The sequence below is a fragment of the Marmota monax genome, unplaced genomic scaffold (assembly GCF_021218885.2).
Source record: "Marmota monax isolate L192 unplaced genomic scaffold, Marmota_monax_Labrador192_F-V1.1 WCK01_AAM20220418_F8-fsc00129, whole genome shotgun sequence".
In the NCBI taxonomy this organism is placed as follows: Eukaryota; Metazoa; Chordata; class Mammalia; order Rodentia; family Sciuridae; genus Marmota; species Marmota monax.
In genome coordinates this window covers 1584368-1602298 of record NW_026693811.1, presented here as the reverse complement: position 1 = coordinate 1602298, position 17931 = coordinate 1584368, and the positions used below count along the sequence as shown (strand labels likewise).

The 17931-nt window shown below is 38.0% G+C and overlaps 1 protein-coding gene across 7 annotated transcripts in view; it reads left to right on the top strand.

Annotated features, from left to right (window-relative positions):
• Positions 1 to 17931, top strand: part of Rbms1 (RNA binding motif single stranded interacting protein 1) — a 207649-nt gene that overhangs the window by 149548 nt on the left and 40170 nt on the right. For all 7 annotated transcript variants that reach the window (XM_046462252.2, XM_046462251.2, XM_046462253.2 and 4 more), the window contains exon 3: positions 13605 to 13663. In XM_046462252.2, the coding sequence (XP_046318208.1) occupies positions 13605 to 13663 (59 nt within the window). The remainder of the gene's footprint in view (positions 1 to 13604; positions 13664 to 17931) is intronic.

Sequence of the window (17931 nt, the reverse complement as noted above, 5' to 3'; positions counted from 1 at the left end):
TGCAGTTGAAAGAAGGCCCACCCACCCTTTATGCTTCCACACTTATCACCCAGAAGCACCTGGGATACAGTCTACAAATAGTGAATTTACCTCCATCTGGGTTACCCTATATCAATTCCCATTTTAATGTTGGAGATGGTACACTTGCTCTTTGAAGCATCAAGAATTTTATACTGACTTTGAAAGAATAATATATGTAGATGTGTGTGTGTGTCCACATGTTATAGATACAGATATAAAACTTATGTAGGTGAAACTCTCAGGACGGCATTCTGATACCATGTCTTCAGAGATTTTTCTAGCATCATTGGGATCTGGATTCTCTTTTGAGGAGTCACTTCTTATAGGATTTAAAGGGCCTTTCTTGGTGTCTATAAAACACTGCATTCATGTTCAAGACACATTTCATCTTGATTGTCAAAGCATACAAGGTCAAATAACCCTAAACAAACCATCCAAAGAAGCAGGAAGTCAGGGAAGATGGGGGTTGTATTCTGCTGCCTCAGCAGGATAGTTACAGGAGGTACCAGAGACACCATTGCTGATAAACATGCCCACATCAGCAAGTCCTGGGGGGAACATGAGGGAGGAGAGCCATCAGAAGCCATCTCCTTGTTATCAGAGTTGTTTTCATTTGAACTTCTGTTTGTGGTATCGTACGTTCATATACATTTTGTTTGGGGTTTTTTGTGAGTTTTTTGTATTATTTTATTTTGGGTTTGTGTTTTTGTTTGGTACTGGGGATTGAACTCAAGGGTACTTAACCACAGAGCCACATTCGCAGCCCTTTTATTTTTTTTTTATTTTGAGACAGGGTCTAGTTAAGTTGCTTAGGGCCTTGCTAAGTTGCTGAGGCTGGCTTTGAACTCCTAATCCTTCTGCCTCCTGAGCCACTGGGTGTGGTGAGCCGCTTCTGCCATTTCTGCAGACTATGGTCGCCATTACAAGATGGCACTGGCTCTGCTGTGGTCTGTGACAAACAACTCCTTATTTGGGAGAGTTGGTGCATGGTTTTTCACCACCCTATGAGAAAGCTCCACGTGGCAGCTTCGCATTGGGGCTTGAGATGCTTTATTAAGGCTGGGAGGGGCATCCGAGGGGAGAAGAAGAAATATCATGGGCCTGAATAAACTGCTGAAAGAAGATTCCTGAGTTGCGTCTTCCTTGCGGGCAAGGGGTCGCGACAACTGGGATTACAGGAGTGTGCCATTATGCCTGGTATATATATGGTTTTACAGAATTTTATTGGGCTGTTTTTGTTTTTTGTCTCAGTTTATAACTGGGAATTAAAACAAATTGAGCACTCTTAAGTTATGGTTATTCTTTTCCTCGGTTATTCTGTACACATAACCCTTATTCTTGTTGACATTAATCGTGTTGATCATTCCATTCAGCCCCCTGCTCAAAGTTGGGCTACCAAATCCATGCCCACCAACCTGTCATGTCTTAGTGCTTCCCATATTTTTGGATTTTAAGGACAGTAAGCTAAACAAAAAATAGTGTTCAGGATCCAGTATAGAGTCAACATTTTATTTTGTCAAAAAGAATACAAACTGAGGCAATTTCCATCTTCATAACCAGAAAGGCCATTTTAATATTAAAAATGTCAAAGCTACACAATCACAGAATTAATATTTTGACAGATTGTCCTTATTTTTCTGTTTACCACTGATCCCCACCAGTGATCACCTCCTCCCAGGTCAGTTGATGAAACACTGCCATGTAGCACCAGTCTCAACCCACATGGTCAGTCACTCAGCTCTGCTTGAAAACTTCCCTGGCAGCAAGCCCCACTTCTTCTTCTCCCTGAGAAAGGCTTGCAGTCTCCTTTCCCACATAGGCGTCTGCAGGCCTTTGGCGCTGCCATCCTCCAGGATACAGTTGCTAGACCTTTGCTCATCCCTTTTGACAGTTCAGAAGACCAAGTTAAAGGAGATATTTAGAATAATTATATTCAGTGTAGAAAGCACTCAATGAAAACAAACTATCGGTACTTGTTTATTTATTCCTCCACCCCTTTCTTTTGAATTTATTTGTCAGGCACTATGCTGAGGCCAAATAATTAGAAAAAAAAAAAAAGGTCCAAGAATGCACATCCGATGGGGATGACAGCCATACAGGTAGTGTAGCTGCAGTGTGCTGGGTGCTGCATCGCACTGCCATGGGTGGAGGCTGCTGTAGGCACAGCGCAGAGGCAGGCAGCTCTTAGCTGTCAGAAAAGGCTTGCTGCAGGAGGCCAGGCGGAGGGTGCCATTAAATTGGAGTCTTGAAGAATGACACCAAGTTTCCCAGGTTAAGTGACATCTTCCACAGCAGGAAATGAGGTTGGAGCCGGGCAAGCTGGAGCTGTGTTCATTTGCTAGGGCTGCCATAACAAAGTACCACTGGGTAGCTTAAAACAACACATTTATTGACTCCAAGTTCTGGAGACTTAGAAGTCCAAAATGCAGGTATCAGGAGGCCCTGCTCCCCAAAAACCCATGGAAAAGAATCCTTCCTTACTCTTGTTAGTTTGGATGGTTTGCCAGCAATTCTTGGTGTTCCAGACTTAGAGCTGCATCTCTCCAATCTCTGCCACCACATGGTTACTTCCTATGTTCAGATTTCCCTCTATGTTTTTTCCACATTTTTTTATTGGTGCATTATAGTTGTACATGATGATGGGATTTGTTACACATTTATACATGCACACAATATATCAATATGATTTAGTCAGTATTACTCCCAGTATTTCCCCTCTCCCTCCCTAGATATCCCTCTTGCATTGAATTAGGGCCTGCCTGAAGGGGCTCATCTTAACTTTGCTATATCTTCAAAACCCCATTTCCAAATAGGATTACATTCACAGGTCCTTGGATTTAGGACTTTAACATATCTTTTTCTTTAAATTATTTAACCCATAATAATGCATGTTGGGGGATGATGAGCATAAAGACCAAGAGCATTACTTATTTCTATGGTCAGGGTCACATATTTGTCTCAGTGCAACCTAAGTTTTAGTTATTCGGAGAACTTGAACTTGTACCTAATTGAAACAGTATTTTTAAGTGAATGAGTCAGGGGATTTTTAATTTGTTCAGTTGATTTTGCCACCTTGGAACTTAGCTATAAGACTTATTTTCCCCTGTTAATACAGTATTTGCAATGGCCAAGTATTCATTCTAGCTTGTTGAAATAATTTCACACTTTTAATTCTGATGTCTTATGTTCAGTATGCCCTCTAACATTGGGACATGTATATATTTGATAAGTGTACCACCAATTACTTGATTATGTCATTGTTTAAAATGTTTTTAATAGTACTGTCTAAGAACAGAGCCCTGCAGCACATCACTAGGGTCACTAGGGGCTGTGTCCCATGTAACTGTGACACTGACCAACTCTTTTGAACTCAGTCACTTGTTCAACCAGTTAACATCCATCCAAACAAAATTTTCTATTTTCAGATTTCTTCATCTAAGATTAATTATATTTTTATTTAGCTCAAGTCAAACAATAATATGTATAATTCCCAGGCATCCCTGTCTTCCTCACCACCCACCCCCCCAAAACAGAACTAAGTTTAATGTGTTTAACTTACTCTTAAGGAATTCTGTGGTATTTGTTCTTTTCATAAGTCTCCCTAACCTACAATTTACTAATCTGCCCAAATTTTGCTTCCAATCAACATTACTTTTACCCGCCTTTAGTTTCTAGAATCTGCTTTTTTTGTTCTTTCAAAGTCTCTGAATGGCATTTTGCCACCCCTTAGCACCTGTCCTGTTATGCAAGATTTGGAAAATTCTTACTGACTGGGTCATGTAGATAAGAAGCACTTTTAGCCCCAGCTCTATCCACATCCTCCTCACTTGCAAAAAATACTCAGAAAAGTACCTTCTGGAAAATTCAGTAAATTCAAGCTATAGTGAAAGTGAGACAAATTTCCTTCACATAGGGATATGGTAATTGTGTAAAACTGATACTAAAGCAATTTTACAGCATTTGGTTCTCTTTAGTTACATTCTTTCATACAAAGACAATTCCTCTTTGATTTTAAGTTTTAATATTCTAAATTTTTAGGTCTGTACTCCTGTGCCCTTGGAATGAGTGCTCATCTTTATCTGCAACATCTTAAGGACAGGGTGGTTCAGAGGCAGACTAGTAGGAGATCAATATGGAAGCCTTTATTTATCCTTCTCCATCAGATCTGTCCTTAGAGCCATAGCATAGAGGTTGTCAAGAGTGACCTTGGAGACATCAGCCTGCTGGCTGGCTGATTAACATTCCCTTGCTTAAACAGACCAAGTGTGGCTTTTACTAGTGATAATGTTTATGTCATATTCCCAAATTTCTTAGAAATGAGTTAAATAGAACATTTTTCTTGTCAGTCTACTCTCAACCTGACTTTTTCAAGGTCGTGGGGCATTCAGGATTTATTACTTTAAAAAGGGATGGGCTGGATTTGGAAATCAGTATGCCAGGGCTGTATTTTGGATCAAAGCCAGCGTTAGTGTTCAGTCTAGGAAATGTCCAAGTTGACTCCTGCCTTTTTAGTTTGTGTCAGAATCAAAAGAAATTTCCAGGTAATTTTGCACACTCTGTTTTAATAGTTTGAGATAACTCTGCTTTGCCTTGGAGGAGGACACGCTTAGTTTTCACTCTCAGTCACGCTCTTTATGTTTTGCATGCAGCAGTCCTGTATGGATTCAGCGTTGGAGGGCAGTGCAGAGTCAGTTTCTGAACATTCTGACTCAGTTCTTTGGGGAGGAGTGTAAGAGTTCCAGTTTTGATTTCTTTTACCAAGCACACCAAATTTAGAAATATTTGAAAAGCAATATGGGAACAAAAAGTCTTTAGGGGGTTTCCCCCAACAGTTTACAGCTTTCTTTTTAGTCCTAATTTTGAATTCCATGTGAAACTCTGAAATTACCTATTTCCTTCTTATATTTTTATAAGCTAAACTGGGATAAAATTCAAGTCCATGTCTGTTTTCCAAGGCAAAATGTAGCATTTCCCTTCTCCCTACCAGTGTCCCTTAACTCCCGACACCAAACACTTTAAAGGGGGAAAAATTATATTCCTGTTCCTATTTTATGCATTCAACCAATATATGTTGAATGGCTACTGTATACAAATAACTGTGCATCCTAGGGCCACGTTGATATTAAGGTAAAGAAGGTAGTCTAGTCGACTGCTCTCAAGTGATTTCCTTACTTGGGGAGAGGGTGGGAGAAACGGGTAGCATTGATTGGTTACTGAATATCTATTATGTGTGAAGCACTGTGCTAGTCCCTGTGACACAGATGTTATTAGACCCCTTTACTGATGAGGAGACTGAGATCAGGCAGCTATACCAAAATCACAGAGCTGGTATTTGGCCATATTACCACTTACAAACAAGTTTCTCTGTAACTCTATCGTCTTTCCATTGTAATTATGTATTCCTTATGAATAAAGTGCTGCATAAACACTAGGGTGAGATTATCAAAGCCAAGGAAATACATTGCAGGTTTTGGTTGGGGTAGGGAGAGAATTTAAATAATAATAAATGTTGATTCATAAATTGAATTCAGAAATAAAAAGTAGTTTTCTATAATCAAATTGCCTTTGCTTTAAAAGTTGGACATTAATCAGTATTTGGGACTTTTAGGGATTCATTTTTATGATAGATAATATATATTTTACTTGCAAAATCCTAGGTTCCATTTTCAGCATATGTTATTTTCCTTTTACATATTAGTACTTGGGAGCACCAATTTAGGTCTGGCCTTCAGTGACTGCATCCTTAAGTGCTGCAGTACAGTGACTTGTGGTAAAAATATTGTCATAAGATAATGTAAATGACCTTTGGTGTGCTATGTGCTCTTAAAAGACCATAAAGTAGTGCAGAGCTACTTTACCTTGATTGCACATCATAATAGAATTGATACTGAACTATAATAGCAAACCTGTGTAGTAAGTCTAATGTTTTTATAGTATGCTTTTATTTGGCAGAGAGGCTAAATGGTTTACATAGAACTTGTTTAAAAAATGCATCTTGGCCATTTTTAACAAAGTAGTTGTAATGTTCATTGTATATAAATTTTTTAGTTCAAGCTGTACATGGAAGAAACAGCATCAGTTGTTACCCTTGTCTGCATTTATAATGGATTCACCTGTTTCATTCAGCAATGTTGATAAGACAAATTAGCAAAAAATGGTTCTAAATTGAGTGAAAAAAAGATTTGTTCCAAAATCCGGGTGAAAATGACTGATTTCATTTGTACTCGGAGGATGCGTTTATCTTAAAATTTCTATGTTGTGGAAAATTGAGTATATAAATATATATTTTCTTTTGAAAAAAAAATGTGATATATTCTCCATCAGCTCACATGCTTTACAGTAGCCAGGCTAGCCATGGGTGACACCACATGAGGACAGTCTGAGCATCTGTGAAGTCATTCCCAGTCTGCAGGTTCTGGGTCTGTCACTAAAGCCAAAAATCACTGTCCTTGCAGGACAGCTCAGAAAAAGCAAAGCTGGCACATCCATTTCCCTATTTTCTGAATTCACAGAGCAAGCCAACTGGCTTTCCGTAGCATAGATATCATAGATTATTTTTCTTAGGTATCAAGTTGAGCATTTAAGTCTCCTTAAGAGAAGCCCTTGTCTTAAATCTCCTCTGCCCTTTAGAACCATTCCATTCTTTCCCAGATCTTCTCATCCCTGTATTTTAATTTCTTGAACATGAATGTTATTGCTTGGTTACAAACAGCAAAAAAAAAAAAAAAAAAAAAAAAAGAATAAAATGTGGCTCTTCTCTTTGCTAATCCCAGGCACAAGATTTTCATTAATCTTGCTAAAGTTATGCTTTCATCATTTTATTCTGCAGTTGTAAAATATCCCACCATGCTCTGTTTCCTCTCTCTTTTTCCTGGAACTCAGAGCCCTGAAGGACCTTTTCAGTCCTAGCTTCTGTTACTCCCACATAGATTTGCATAAGGCAGATTCTTCTGTTCATTGTCCCGCTTCATAGCCAACCAGAATTTCTGGTTTCCAGTCTTCTTGTTCAGCTCGACCTTCCTTCTATGTTTATGCCTATCTCTGTATAGCATTCATCATACAAGGTCTCATTTTTTTATTTCAGTACTAAGATGGTTTTTAATACTAAAAATTCTTTACATTCTCCCAAAGATTTTTTTCCTCAGTGGCAGATATGACACCTTACATATTTTTGATAGGCCTTGTATGGTGAAATACATACCTTAGGCATGCTAAATATCAATTAGTTAATTTCATGATTAGATCTCTCCTTTTAATGCTACACTTGTCTTCCTATGATCTACTCACCTTCAGCACCAGGCTTTCAGTTGTTTCTGACTTTAGGTCGACAGTAGCTTTTGCTGCCAAGTATTCACCTGAGACCCTGGCTTTAAATCACCATTGCCTAAGATGTAGCTTCCTGCTCCGCATGCACTAGGAATCATTTATTCACAAGGTGCACGCATACAGCAGAGGAAGGGGTGGATGTCTAAGAGTTTAGCCACAACAATGAATGGGAGGAAGAATGGATTATCTTTGTGTGCCCTTGATATTTTTATGTCTTAGAATAGTCTTACAGAAACTGTGTAAATTGTCAGGGCAAAAAAGGTTACAAAATCGATTCAAAATGGATTACATTATCTGAAATTTTCCTTTGCCTTATATCTCATCTTCAAATGCTTACTACTTCCTGTACCAAGTAAATGAAGACAATAAAGGGGTAGTGAGGAGTCAGAAAGTTTGTCTCCAACAAACTTTTCTGTGTCAGCTAAATGGACATAATTTATACTTTGTTTTCCTCCTTCTGTTCAGCCACTGTTAAAAGAGCTACAGCAAATTTTAGAAACTCCCCTTTTCCAGAGAGGCCAGTGAAAAAAATAAAGTAGCAAAAAAGGTGAGCTAAAAATCTGTGTTCAGTATAGAATCAGGTGTAGGGGTGTGAATGTGAGGATCTGCTGCTTGTATGTATGTGTATGTATTTTTTTCTAACAACTCCAAAGTAACAAGAAAAGTTTTGACTTGTCCCCAAATTCATGTCCACAAAGCAGATCCCTGAATTAGGCCTTTTAAGCTTTAAAGCCAGTCATGCCCCAACTCCTCCCTAACACTTATATTGGACATCTTGTTCCAAAATAGACCAGAGTCATGTATCCAAAGAGTCTTGAGGCAGAGATAACCCTTTTCTGAATGTCATCAGCATCTGTCTTAGGGACATCCGCTATAACAGTGTGCCCTTTCCTTGTTTGGAGGTGTGCATGTTCAAAGTGGAATTGCTTTGACTCTGTGGTTGGTGATCAAAGTCTCTGTAACTGTCTATATGCATGGCCTTTAAACTCCAAAGCAAACTTCCTGCCTTGCATCTTTGCTACTTATTAGCTATGTACCCTTGAGTAGATTCACTCTGCCCCTAAGTTTCACATCTACAAAGTGAAACTCAAAAGAGTAAAATATGGACCTAAATCACTTAGAACAGTGGTGACATGTAATAATAGCTGTTGTAGTGTAAGGCATCATTTTGATTATCCCCCTGAATTAACTCACTGGCTCGTCAGCTTTCTGATGTCCTGTTTTATCTTTCCTTTCGTCCCCTGTCTCTCCTTGCTGAGCATCATCATTTGCACTGGCACAGCCCATGAGATGCATGAGTCCCTCTTTGTCCTTCAGGAGCACTTCTGTTAAAACAAACAAAAATCACCACCTTCTGGGCTTGAGCAGTATCTGGCCCTGTCCCATACTTGGAAGTGTCCTTTTATGTTTATGAGTTTACATTTTTTCTTACATTTGTTTTTAACATACCCAGTGCTTTTTCAGGTTTAATAATGTTCATACAATATTCCAAATGTAACACAAACACTGCAAGTGTGCCTTAAATGAATTTTACAACGGAAATGACCAGTGTTAAAATTAAAATAATTTATCGACCATTATCGCCATCTGTTGGTGGAGGTTGGAGAGGACTCCGCTCTGCAGAGCCTTGGTTCACTGGGAACATTCAAAAACTGCCAGTTCCTTAGTTGGAGGGAGGGAGGGAGAGAAGTAGGGAGAGAGAACATGTGCTCACACATGTTTGCACACACACACTAGGTAAAATCTCTAAGGACACGCACCAACGTTCTTATCTGACTTTAGGTGATTTTAGTTTTTTCATCTTCTTTTCTGTGTCTTCTAATGACAACTGTATGCATTAGTTTCGCAATTAAAATAGATTAACAAGAAAGGTTGAAATTAGGAGGAACTAAGAGGGTAGAGGAGAAAATTTAGTTTCTTTTAATAGATACAAACTAAAATATATTTGATTTTATATGATAGCAGATGAAAGAGGAGATTAAATGGAAAGGGAAAGAATAAGAAAAGTTGTGGTGCAAACTAAAAAAAAAAAAAATTTAGTAGATTCTAGCAGAAGGTTTTATCAGCCATGTTCACTTGGACCAATAGTTCTAAGTGTGAGTTTTTTACTTGTTATCCTCTCCCTTTGAAATTCTAATTATTCTACAATCATGTCTCTTAATTACTCTTTATCCTTTTACTGCCAGAGCTTCCTCTGGAGTGGATTATCTACTCTTAGCAAAGAATGTTGTAATCTGGGTAGCGAGCACTGATCCGAGCCTTGTTACTTTGAAGCTGGATAAAACCCAAAGAATCTTTATAGACACATTTATTTCCATAAAATTCTACCACTTGCTTTCTTGGGGATGCACCTCCTTAGGGTCCTTAGAGTGTGAATTCTGCAGGTGAGGAGACCTTTTTGCCCCAGTACGTGTATGTCCCTGTTTGTTCATAATGGCTTTCTTAAACAAATTAAGCTGCAGATAGAAACAGGGGGAGGTGCAAATCTGGCTACTTTATGAATTTGTGCCCAGATGTCTGTTAATCTTGTAGGCATTGATGATTGACAATAGAATTAGACTAAATGTTAATTCTCTATAATGCTCTTCCCATTGTAAAGTCTTATTGCATGTAAAACTAGCAAGGAGAGATGCTTTCTCTCCCTCTGCAGAGGGAGACCAGACAATACTGTAGCCTAACACCCCTTATCCTGTTCCTTAAGATGCCATTTGATTGATGCCTGGATCTGGATCTTTCCTGGCCCTTTTCTTCTGCCATCAGAACCACTTGTTCTACACTCTGTTCTCATAATGAGGTGACTGACTCATCTACTGAGCTAACCAGGGCCTGAGTGATTTAGTGTTTCATCCTCCAGCTCTGGGGTCTGTATTTTGATGGGAGCCTTTTGCTTATGAGAAGTATGACTGAGTGGACAGCTAAAAAGAGAAGATATTTTTTGAGCAGAAAGCCTTTCAACACCTCCAGGTAACTCCAAATAAGCAACTTCCTGCTCCTCTTGTTCGAGGAAGCCAGCATGGACAGAGAGGATACTGTTTTCTAACTTTCTGTGAAATCATGCTTTCTCAGTCTTAACCCGCAAATCATGATGAAAACCACAAGGAAAGTAAAACTGATAAATTTCAGAAATCTCTCTTCTTTTCTCTTTCCTTATCCTTCATTCAATCATGAGCCACATTTTATTTCTTAAGATTAAAAAATTGCTTAGGCTTCAAAAGTACATCATTTCAATCCATATCTAAGAGAACATCTTTTCTTTTCTCCTACTAAGAGCAAAAAGGAAACACTGTTCCTCAAGGAAATTTTATAGAGAAATTACAATGAGAACTTGGATACTGTTCATTTTTGAGCTTTGGGATTTTAGATAAGATCTTAGATTCAAAACTTCTATGAGTTTTTGTTTACCCATTTGCAAAAATAGGAATAATAACACCTAACCTCATAGATTGGGAAGTTAAATAATATCACACATGCAGAGTACCTGGCACAGTGCCATGAATATAAGTAGAAACTCAATAAACATAATCCCCTTTTGGTTTCTTATAAAATAGCCAAATGATTGAGGAAATTAGTAGTGCTCTCATGGAAAAGATAGTGTTTGAACAGATCCTTCAAAATCAATCATGGATGGAATGGAGTAATAGAAAGATGGTAGAGAAGGGTTTAAAGTGGTGTTTGAGGCAAGTTAATGCAGCAGACAAGTCCTGTTGGAAAGCCAGAGGCATGGAGAAACTATTCAGTGCTTTTTGCAAAAATCTAGACATGGTTTAAGGAAGGAATAAATTTTGGAAACATATCAAAGACAAAACTCAGAAGAATTATTGTCTGAATGGATGGAGGAATGATTGAGTTGATACTGTGTGAAGGACCCTGAGCTTGGTGGGAGATTGGGAGAGTAACTATTCTATTGGGTGAAAAGAGATACGGAGAGGAGACAGGAGAGATGTGTTTGGGATGCTGGCGTGGATAGAATCTGTGAAATGATGGACATGAGATGATATTTAACTAGATATTTAGGTATCTTAATAAAACATTAAGATATTTTTAAAAGGTGTAGACAAAAACTAAGTTTTGATGGGATTAAAAGCAAAAGAGTAGGAAGGAGAAATGGGCATCATCAGAAGAGATTCATTACTTACAATTGTAGCACTAGGTAAATTTTCTAAGGGAAGGAAGTGTTGAGGAACAAATATTAAATTTGGTGAAAGTTTTCAGCTAATGAAAGAGAGGAGGAACTTGAATAGACACAGAGTTCCTGAAAAAGAGCAGAGAAAAGTGAAATGAGATGCACACCTGGGTACCAGGCCCAGAGGCAAAGAGAAAAGTACACTTGGCACAGACGCGGACATAAGCACTCATGTCACATGTAGCAGAGGTCAGAGAGAGCCAGAAGCAGAAGAGTGTGTAACATGGATTGAGTATCAGTGCTACCAAGAGTCTTTTTCTTTTCCTACTCCCACACCTCATGTCTGTCCCTATCTTTCCCATCATTAAATGTTGAAAGCATAACCAGAGGGTACAAGGCCAACCTTGTCATCTTCTGAATGTCCTTTTCTATTAGGTTGACAAAGGGCTCTGAACCGTATGACCTCAGGCATGGTCTCTGAATCTCTGTGACTCTCAATTCCCTCTTCTAAATTGGAATCATACTAGCGTTTTCCCCTGCTTTTGGAAAAGTGTGTGCAGGGATAGAATCTAAAAATGCTTTCATTGTAGACTTGTGCAAATGAGAGTGCTGGTAAGTATCAAGCATATAACCTAGGTAGATAGATGGTTGCTAAAAGATTATCTTTAAATTACTTAGTCTTATCATTTGTGGATTTCTAAAATTATTTTGAGTCAGCTTAGTGATCTGTGTTAATGTTGTTATATATACTCAGAATCTCTACAGGGAATTGAAGGTGTTTGTGCACCATTATGTCTCTCAGTTGTAATTGACATTTGAACCTTAAATTATCTTTACTTTCATGCCTAGTTAGTAATCATCTGACTACATGATTACACAGAATGAAAATAAGGAAAATTAACTGGAGGAGTGAGGTGGCTCAAGCCATTTGTTTTTTTCCAGATAAATACATGTCAGCTGGTTTCAGTGTGTATAAAATAGATGTTTACAATATTCAAGGTGGTTTAACATGTTGCACAGATACTTAGGTTTCCTAGAAATTTAAAAACTTGTTTTAGTCCTCAAAAATCAATCATGAGAAAGGTATAGGAAACCAAATGTGAGACTATTTTAAAGTTAACTTGTGAGAAAATAGAATTTTGGAATTTTCCACGTACAAATGAGGAAACTTGCAATTCAGATACATGAAGTAAGTTATGTGTTTCCCCAAGTTTTACTTTGATTTTTAAGAAATTTTTTTAAGAAGTATTTTTCAAAGATTTTTTCCCCTCGATTTTTTAGAAGACAAGCATAGTCAATGATGCTTTTTCTCAAAGTTTGTGCTCTCAGAGGGTGTGGGGTGAGATACACATAATTAAGTTATACGATTTCTTCATTTTCAGTAGGCGTGCACTAAATTTTAGTGTTCTGCATTTTTTCCATCTCCCCCTACTTCTATAGCACATTAAGGAATTTGAACATATTTCTCATACACACCCTCATAAAATGAATGATTAATCCCTGGTGCATTTTTTATATTCTTGATTATCCATTTCTTACACACGTTACATGCACACATATTAGTGTACTGTATTGTTATTAGAGTTAAAAGTAGCATTAGTAAATAATTCATGGATAATGACAGAAGTCTTTAGTAAAAATGAAAAGACCTATTTTATTATCGTTAAGTGTGTTAAACTTACACACAGGCCCACCAGCCCTCTGTGATGATCCGTGCAGCACTGGCTGTGGAATCACCAGGCATAGAAGAATGCAGCAGCTCTCCACCATTATTATTTCATAAAAGCTGTGCAGGTCATAGAACTTTAATAATTCTACAGACTTGTATTTGACCATAGACATAGTGTTGGTAGAAGAAAATACTTTCACAGAATACATTTCCTGTGTTTTTATATCAAGATTGTCAGATTAGTACCATTCTTCAAAGCTAAACATCAAACTGTAACCCAAAGATTCAGAAGGGAAGACTGGAAGACTTAGTTAAGTGTTGAATTTAGAATTTCCACGGCTTGCCGCTTAGTAAAGAATATTTTGTACTTTAAAGTTTGCAGGTGTTTGAAAAGTATGCATGTTCTTTAGATTTAGACATTAATAATTGAGTTCTTCTTTATAACTTTTTTCCTTTCTTTTTCAGATATGGGAAAATAGTTTCCACAAAGGCAATTTTGGATAAGACAACGAACAAATGCAAAGGTATGTTTTTGTGGCTGAATATTTGCTAAATCATAACTTTGAAAAATGATGGAATTTTGAATCTGATCTTAGATTACCAGATTACCCCCCATTTTATTCAAAATCAAATCTCATGTGTCTCCCAGTTTCTGTCTTGCACAACATTAGCACACTGCTTACGTTTGTTTTGTCCCTGGTTTGGGTTTTGGCTGGAAACTCAACAGCAACTTGCAGTTTGCCAGATTTGGCGCCAGTATAGTTAACATGCAAAATACTAGTTGGCATTTAGCCCCTACTTTTAAAAGGGGAGTAGAGTTTAGAAAATAGCTTTTCTTTCTTGAGCCTGAGGAGATTAGAGCTGCTTACTGAAGACCATTGGACTGTACTAAAGAACTGAAAAGATTACATATTGTGCAAATTGGCTCTATTAATTAGAATAGAGTAGTTTTAAGCAGTACTTAATTACATGTTTCAATACTCCCAATTGTTCTCTGCTGAATGCCTGTTGACAATATTGGCAGCAGGGAGGAGAGAACCATTTTCACTGACCAAATTGTAATGGGGAGGGGAGGTCATGCACCCCTTTGAAATATGCTGCTGCATTAATTTGATGCACTGACCTTCAGTTTTCCATGTAATTAGGATGAGCTCATCCAACTCCATGAGCTGGAAGAGGAGGCGTCTGCAGTAGGCAGCTCGGATGCTCTGTGCCTCTGACTTTTAATGATCCAGCATCTTAACAATAGGCATGTGATTTCTAGGAAAAGGAAAGAATGGAGTCAGCTGACTTTGAATCTAACTACTGACCCCATGAATTGAAATAAGCTTGACAGGAATAGGCAGAGAAGGCAAATCTCCTCATTAATTAGACCCTAGTTTTTCAAGTAGTGGTGACTGGGCAGTGGCTTAGTACAATTTGAAAAAGGCGAAGAACATAAATGAACCTTATAGTAGGGCCTCTCCTCTTAAGCCAGCCATTTCCTTTAATCTAGACTTGAAGTGGTCCATTGTATTTCTGTCTCTTCTTCAAAGTGCCTAGATTTAAAGGAGCTATTGTGACAAATATCTAAGCCCATGTTTAATCAACATGGCACATTAAGGCAGTTTTGCCTTGGGACTGTGCTTTATGTAGAGTAGTACCCCATTAAATATTTAAAATAAATTAAACTAGAGAGAGTTAACTTGTAGACTCAAATACATACACTTAGTTGCCACGATTTGTCTTATTTAACACTTATAAATGATTTGGGAGAACAGAGACACAAAAAATATTTTGGTTTTATAAAGAAAAGTAGACTTGCCAGCATAAAACAGGAAACTGATCTCAACAGTTTCAAACCAAGAGAGACATTGCAGTAGATAAGTGGTTTTGGCCTTATCCTACCTCCCCTGCTTTTCTTCCTGGCCTAACAAGAAATCTTACAAGGCAGTTCAGTTTGCTGCAAAGCAGAGCTGCCCTAGTTAAGAGAGGGAGAAGACCCAGAGTCCTCTGGTTGCAAAACCACCACTGTACTCTTCTCCAATGACAGCCTATTCCCTGGAAGCCAACACTCTACAGTGCCCATCATGATTTAGAAAGGGTATGGGTACAAATTAACTAATGCCACATCTCCCATATTATTATAATGCACAGCCCTAATATTTGGAATGGGTCCACAGATAGGTGAAGAGGCTTATGGGGCTTCCAGAGAAAGGGAGGTTGTAATTCAGAATTGACTTCACATTTAAGTCCCCTGGAGAGCTTCCCTTCACCTGGGTTTGAGGAGACACTGCCTCTGTGTGGGCGGTGATGAGACCCTGCAGGGCTCTCTGCCTTGAGCAAACCTCTCAGCACTTGATGCCAGCAGATACCCTGGAAAGGAGGTAGAGGTAAGAATAGGAAACCAGAATGAGAGAGTTTATGGGTGGGGGGGGGGAACATTAATAATGTTAAGACAAATAAGAAATAACATGTAATTTAGCTCATAATAAAGTTAAATGACATGCTACCCAAAGCAACTTACAATGGTAGGTAAGTAGGTAGATAAATATAGGTTAGATAGATTGAGAGGTGGATATAGATAAATTAATACATGAGATTATAGAGCATTAGTATAAATGAATGGTGCTTGTATTATATATTAATTTTTAGAGATTAAATATGAGAATTATAAGCATGGAAATAAAAATTCATGAAAGGTCATAGGACATTTTGTCATAAATCATATTTTGGAGCCTCTTTGGACAAAATTAAGCTAAAGGATATATTAAATCTGAATAACACGTGCCTTAGTTATTGAAAATTCAATTGTTTAATGTTTCAGCTTCTGTCAGAATTTGGCCAACAAGAGAGATTTGAAGATTTACCAACACTGTTCTATGTGGCGGTTCAGGGCAGAACTTCCAAAGGACTGATTATGTATCTGATCATTCATACATGGCTGCACATGGACCAGAACATACACACTTGTAATCAGAAAGGGTGAGGGCAGATCAGACCAAGAGGTTGGAGAGATATATATACATATAATAATCAGACCAACAGGAAAAGCTAAGGTAGGAGCAGAAATTGAGAATACCTGCTTATTGTTATTTATTGCAAATAGCAAAATTGGTGGAAAACTTTAAACATCCACTAGTAGAAGCTATGTCATTTGATTGTCATGGCTATGTGTTCATTTATGACCTGCTGAAGAGTGCACACATGCATGTGCATCCATCCTCAGAATATGATAAGTCAGCATTAACAGCAAATTTCTCAATAACATCCAAAATACATTTAACCTGATCTCTAACCTGGCAGTTGAGTAGCATTCTCTGCTTTGGCCTCGATCAGCCTCCTCTTCTTTTCCTCAACCTGGCTATTTCACTATTGTCTAAATCAAATTGGGCATAATTTCAGTCCAATTCTAAGTACTACAAGGAAGCTGCATTAACATTCATCTCTCCTGAAACATCTCTCTGTAATCGATAGTCTGTCTATTTTATTACCAGGCAATATTTTTGGTACCAGTGCTACAAACTGGACTGTTTCTGAGGCTTTCTCTTTGACCATGTTGCTGTGTGTTTGTCTATTTTGACACTAGTACCATGCTATCTCAATTATGTACCATTTCTTCATAATATGTAGAAATCAGTGACAGACTGACTCCCCTTCCACACAACCTCCACATGGTACTTTCCTTTTTCAAAATGTACTTACTTTGAAATTAATTTTGTAATAGTTGATATGAGTTCCAAGGGAGATTCTGGTACTTTGCTTGGAATCCTGTTCCTTTAAACAGTGTACTAAATATAACTCAACCTTCCCTCAATAATGGAGTTATCAGACTGAAAGAAAATCTACAATTCTCTGTTTTAATACAGCCGAGCTCTCAGGATCTGTTGAGATTCATGGGGCTGCTTGCTCGTATGCTGTGGAAGTCCTGCTCTTTGTTCAACTTTTCTCTTTTGTTGCTTGTTGTGGTTTTTCACGGCTAGGTGCCTTCATCCATGTGCTTGCTTTGTAGCCCTATCCTCATCAGAACCCCTTTTTGCCTAATTTTCTGCTATGATTTCTTGTGGCCTGAGAAAACAGATGACCAGCTTGTTAAAAATGTGAACCTATGGATAAATAAGCTTTAGACCACAACCTCTTATAGGTGGTTATTTGTTTTTGTGTGTGTATGTTGCATTTTGGTTTTAGACTTTAGGGCATGAACTGCTTCAAATATTTTAGGTATCTGGAGGTATTTTCTTTCCCTCTTTCATTTGAAGAGATACAATGAGCTATATTTTAGGTAAATAGTACTTTTAACCAGTTACCAAAATTTAGATTATCTTATATTTGGGGTATCTAATGATGGTACTTTTTTTAATTTTGAAAAGTAAACTTCTACAGAATAAGCATAATTTTTGCCAGGCATGGTGGCGCACACCTGTAATCCCAGTAACTTCAGAGGCTGAAGCAGTAGGATTGCAAGTTCAAGGCCAGCCTCAGAAAATTAGCCAGGACCTAAGCAACTTAGAATTTGTCTCAAAAAAAAAAATAAAAGGTTGCAGGGGCAGGCCTGGAGATGTAGCTCGGTGGTAAAGCATCCCTGAGTTGAATACCCAGTACCAAAAAAATAAAGAAGAAGAAACAACATAATTTTTGCTGCTGTCATTTGTCAGCCCAGTGAGATGGCTCTTATCTTCATTACCACATCATTAAAAGCAGTATTTCTCTGAAGTTGTTTCCTGCCCCCTCCCCACCTTTTCTAACTTTGGTTGGCAACTGAGATGTCATTGTTTTCATAGTAACCATAGGACACCTAAGAAGATCTTGCATG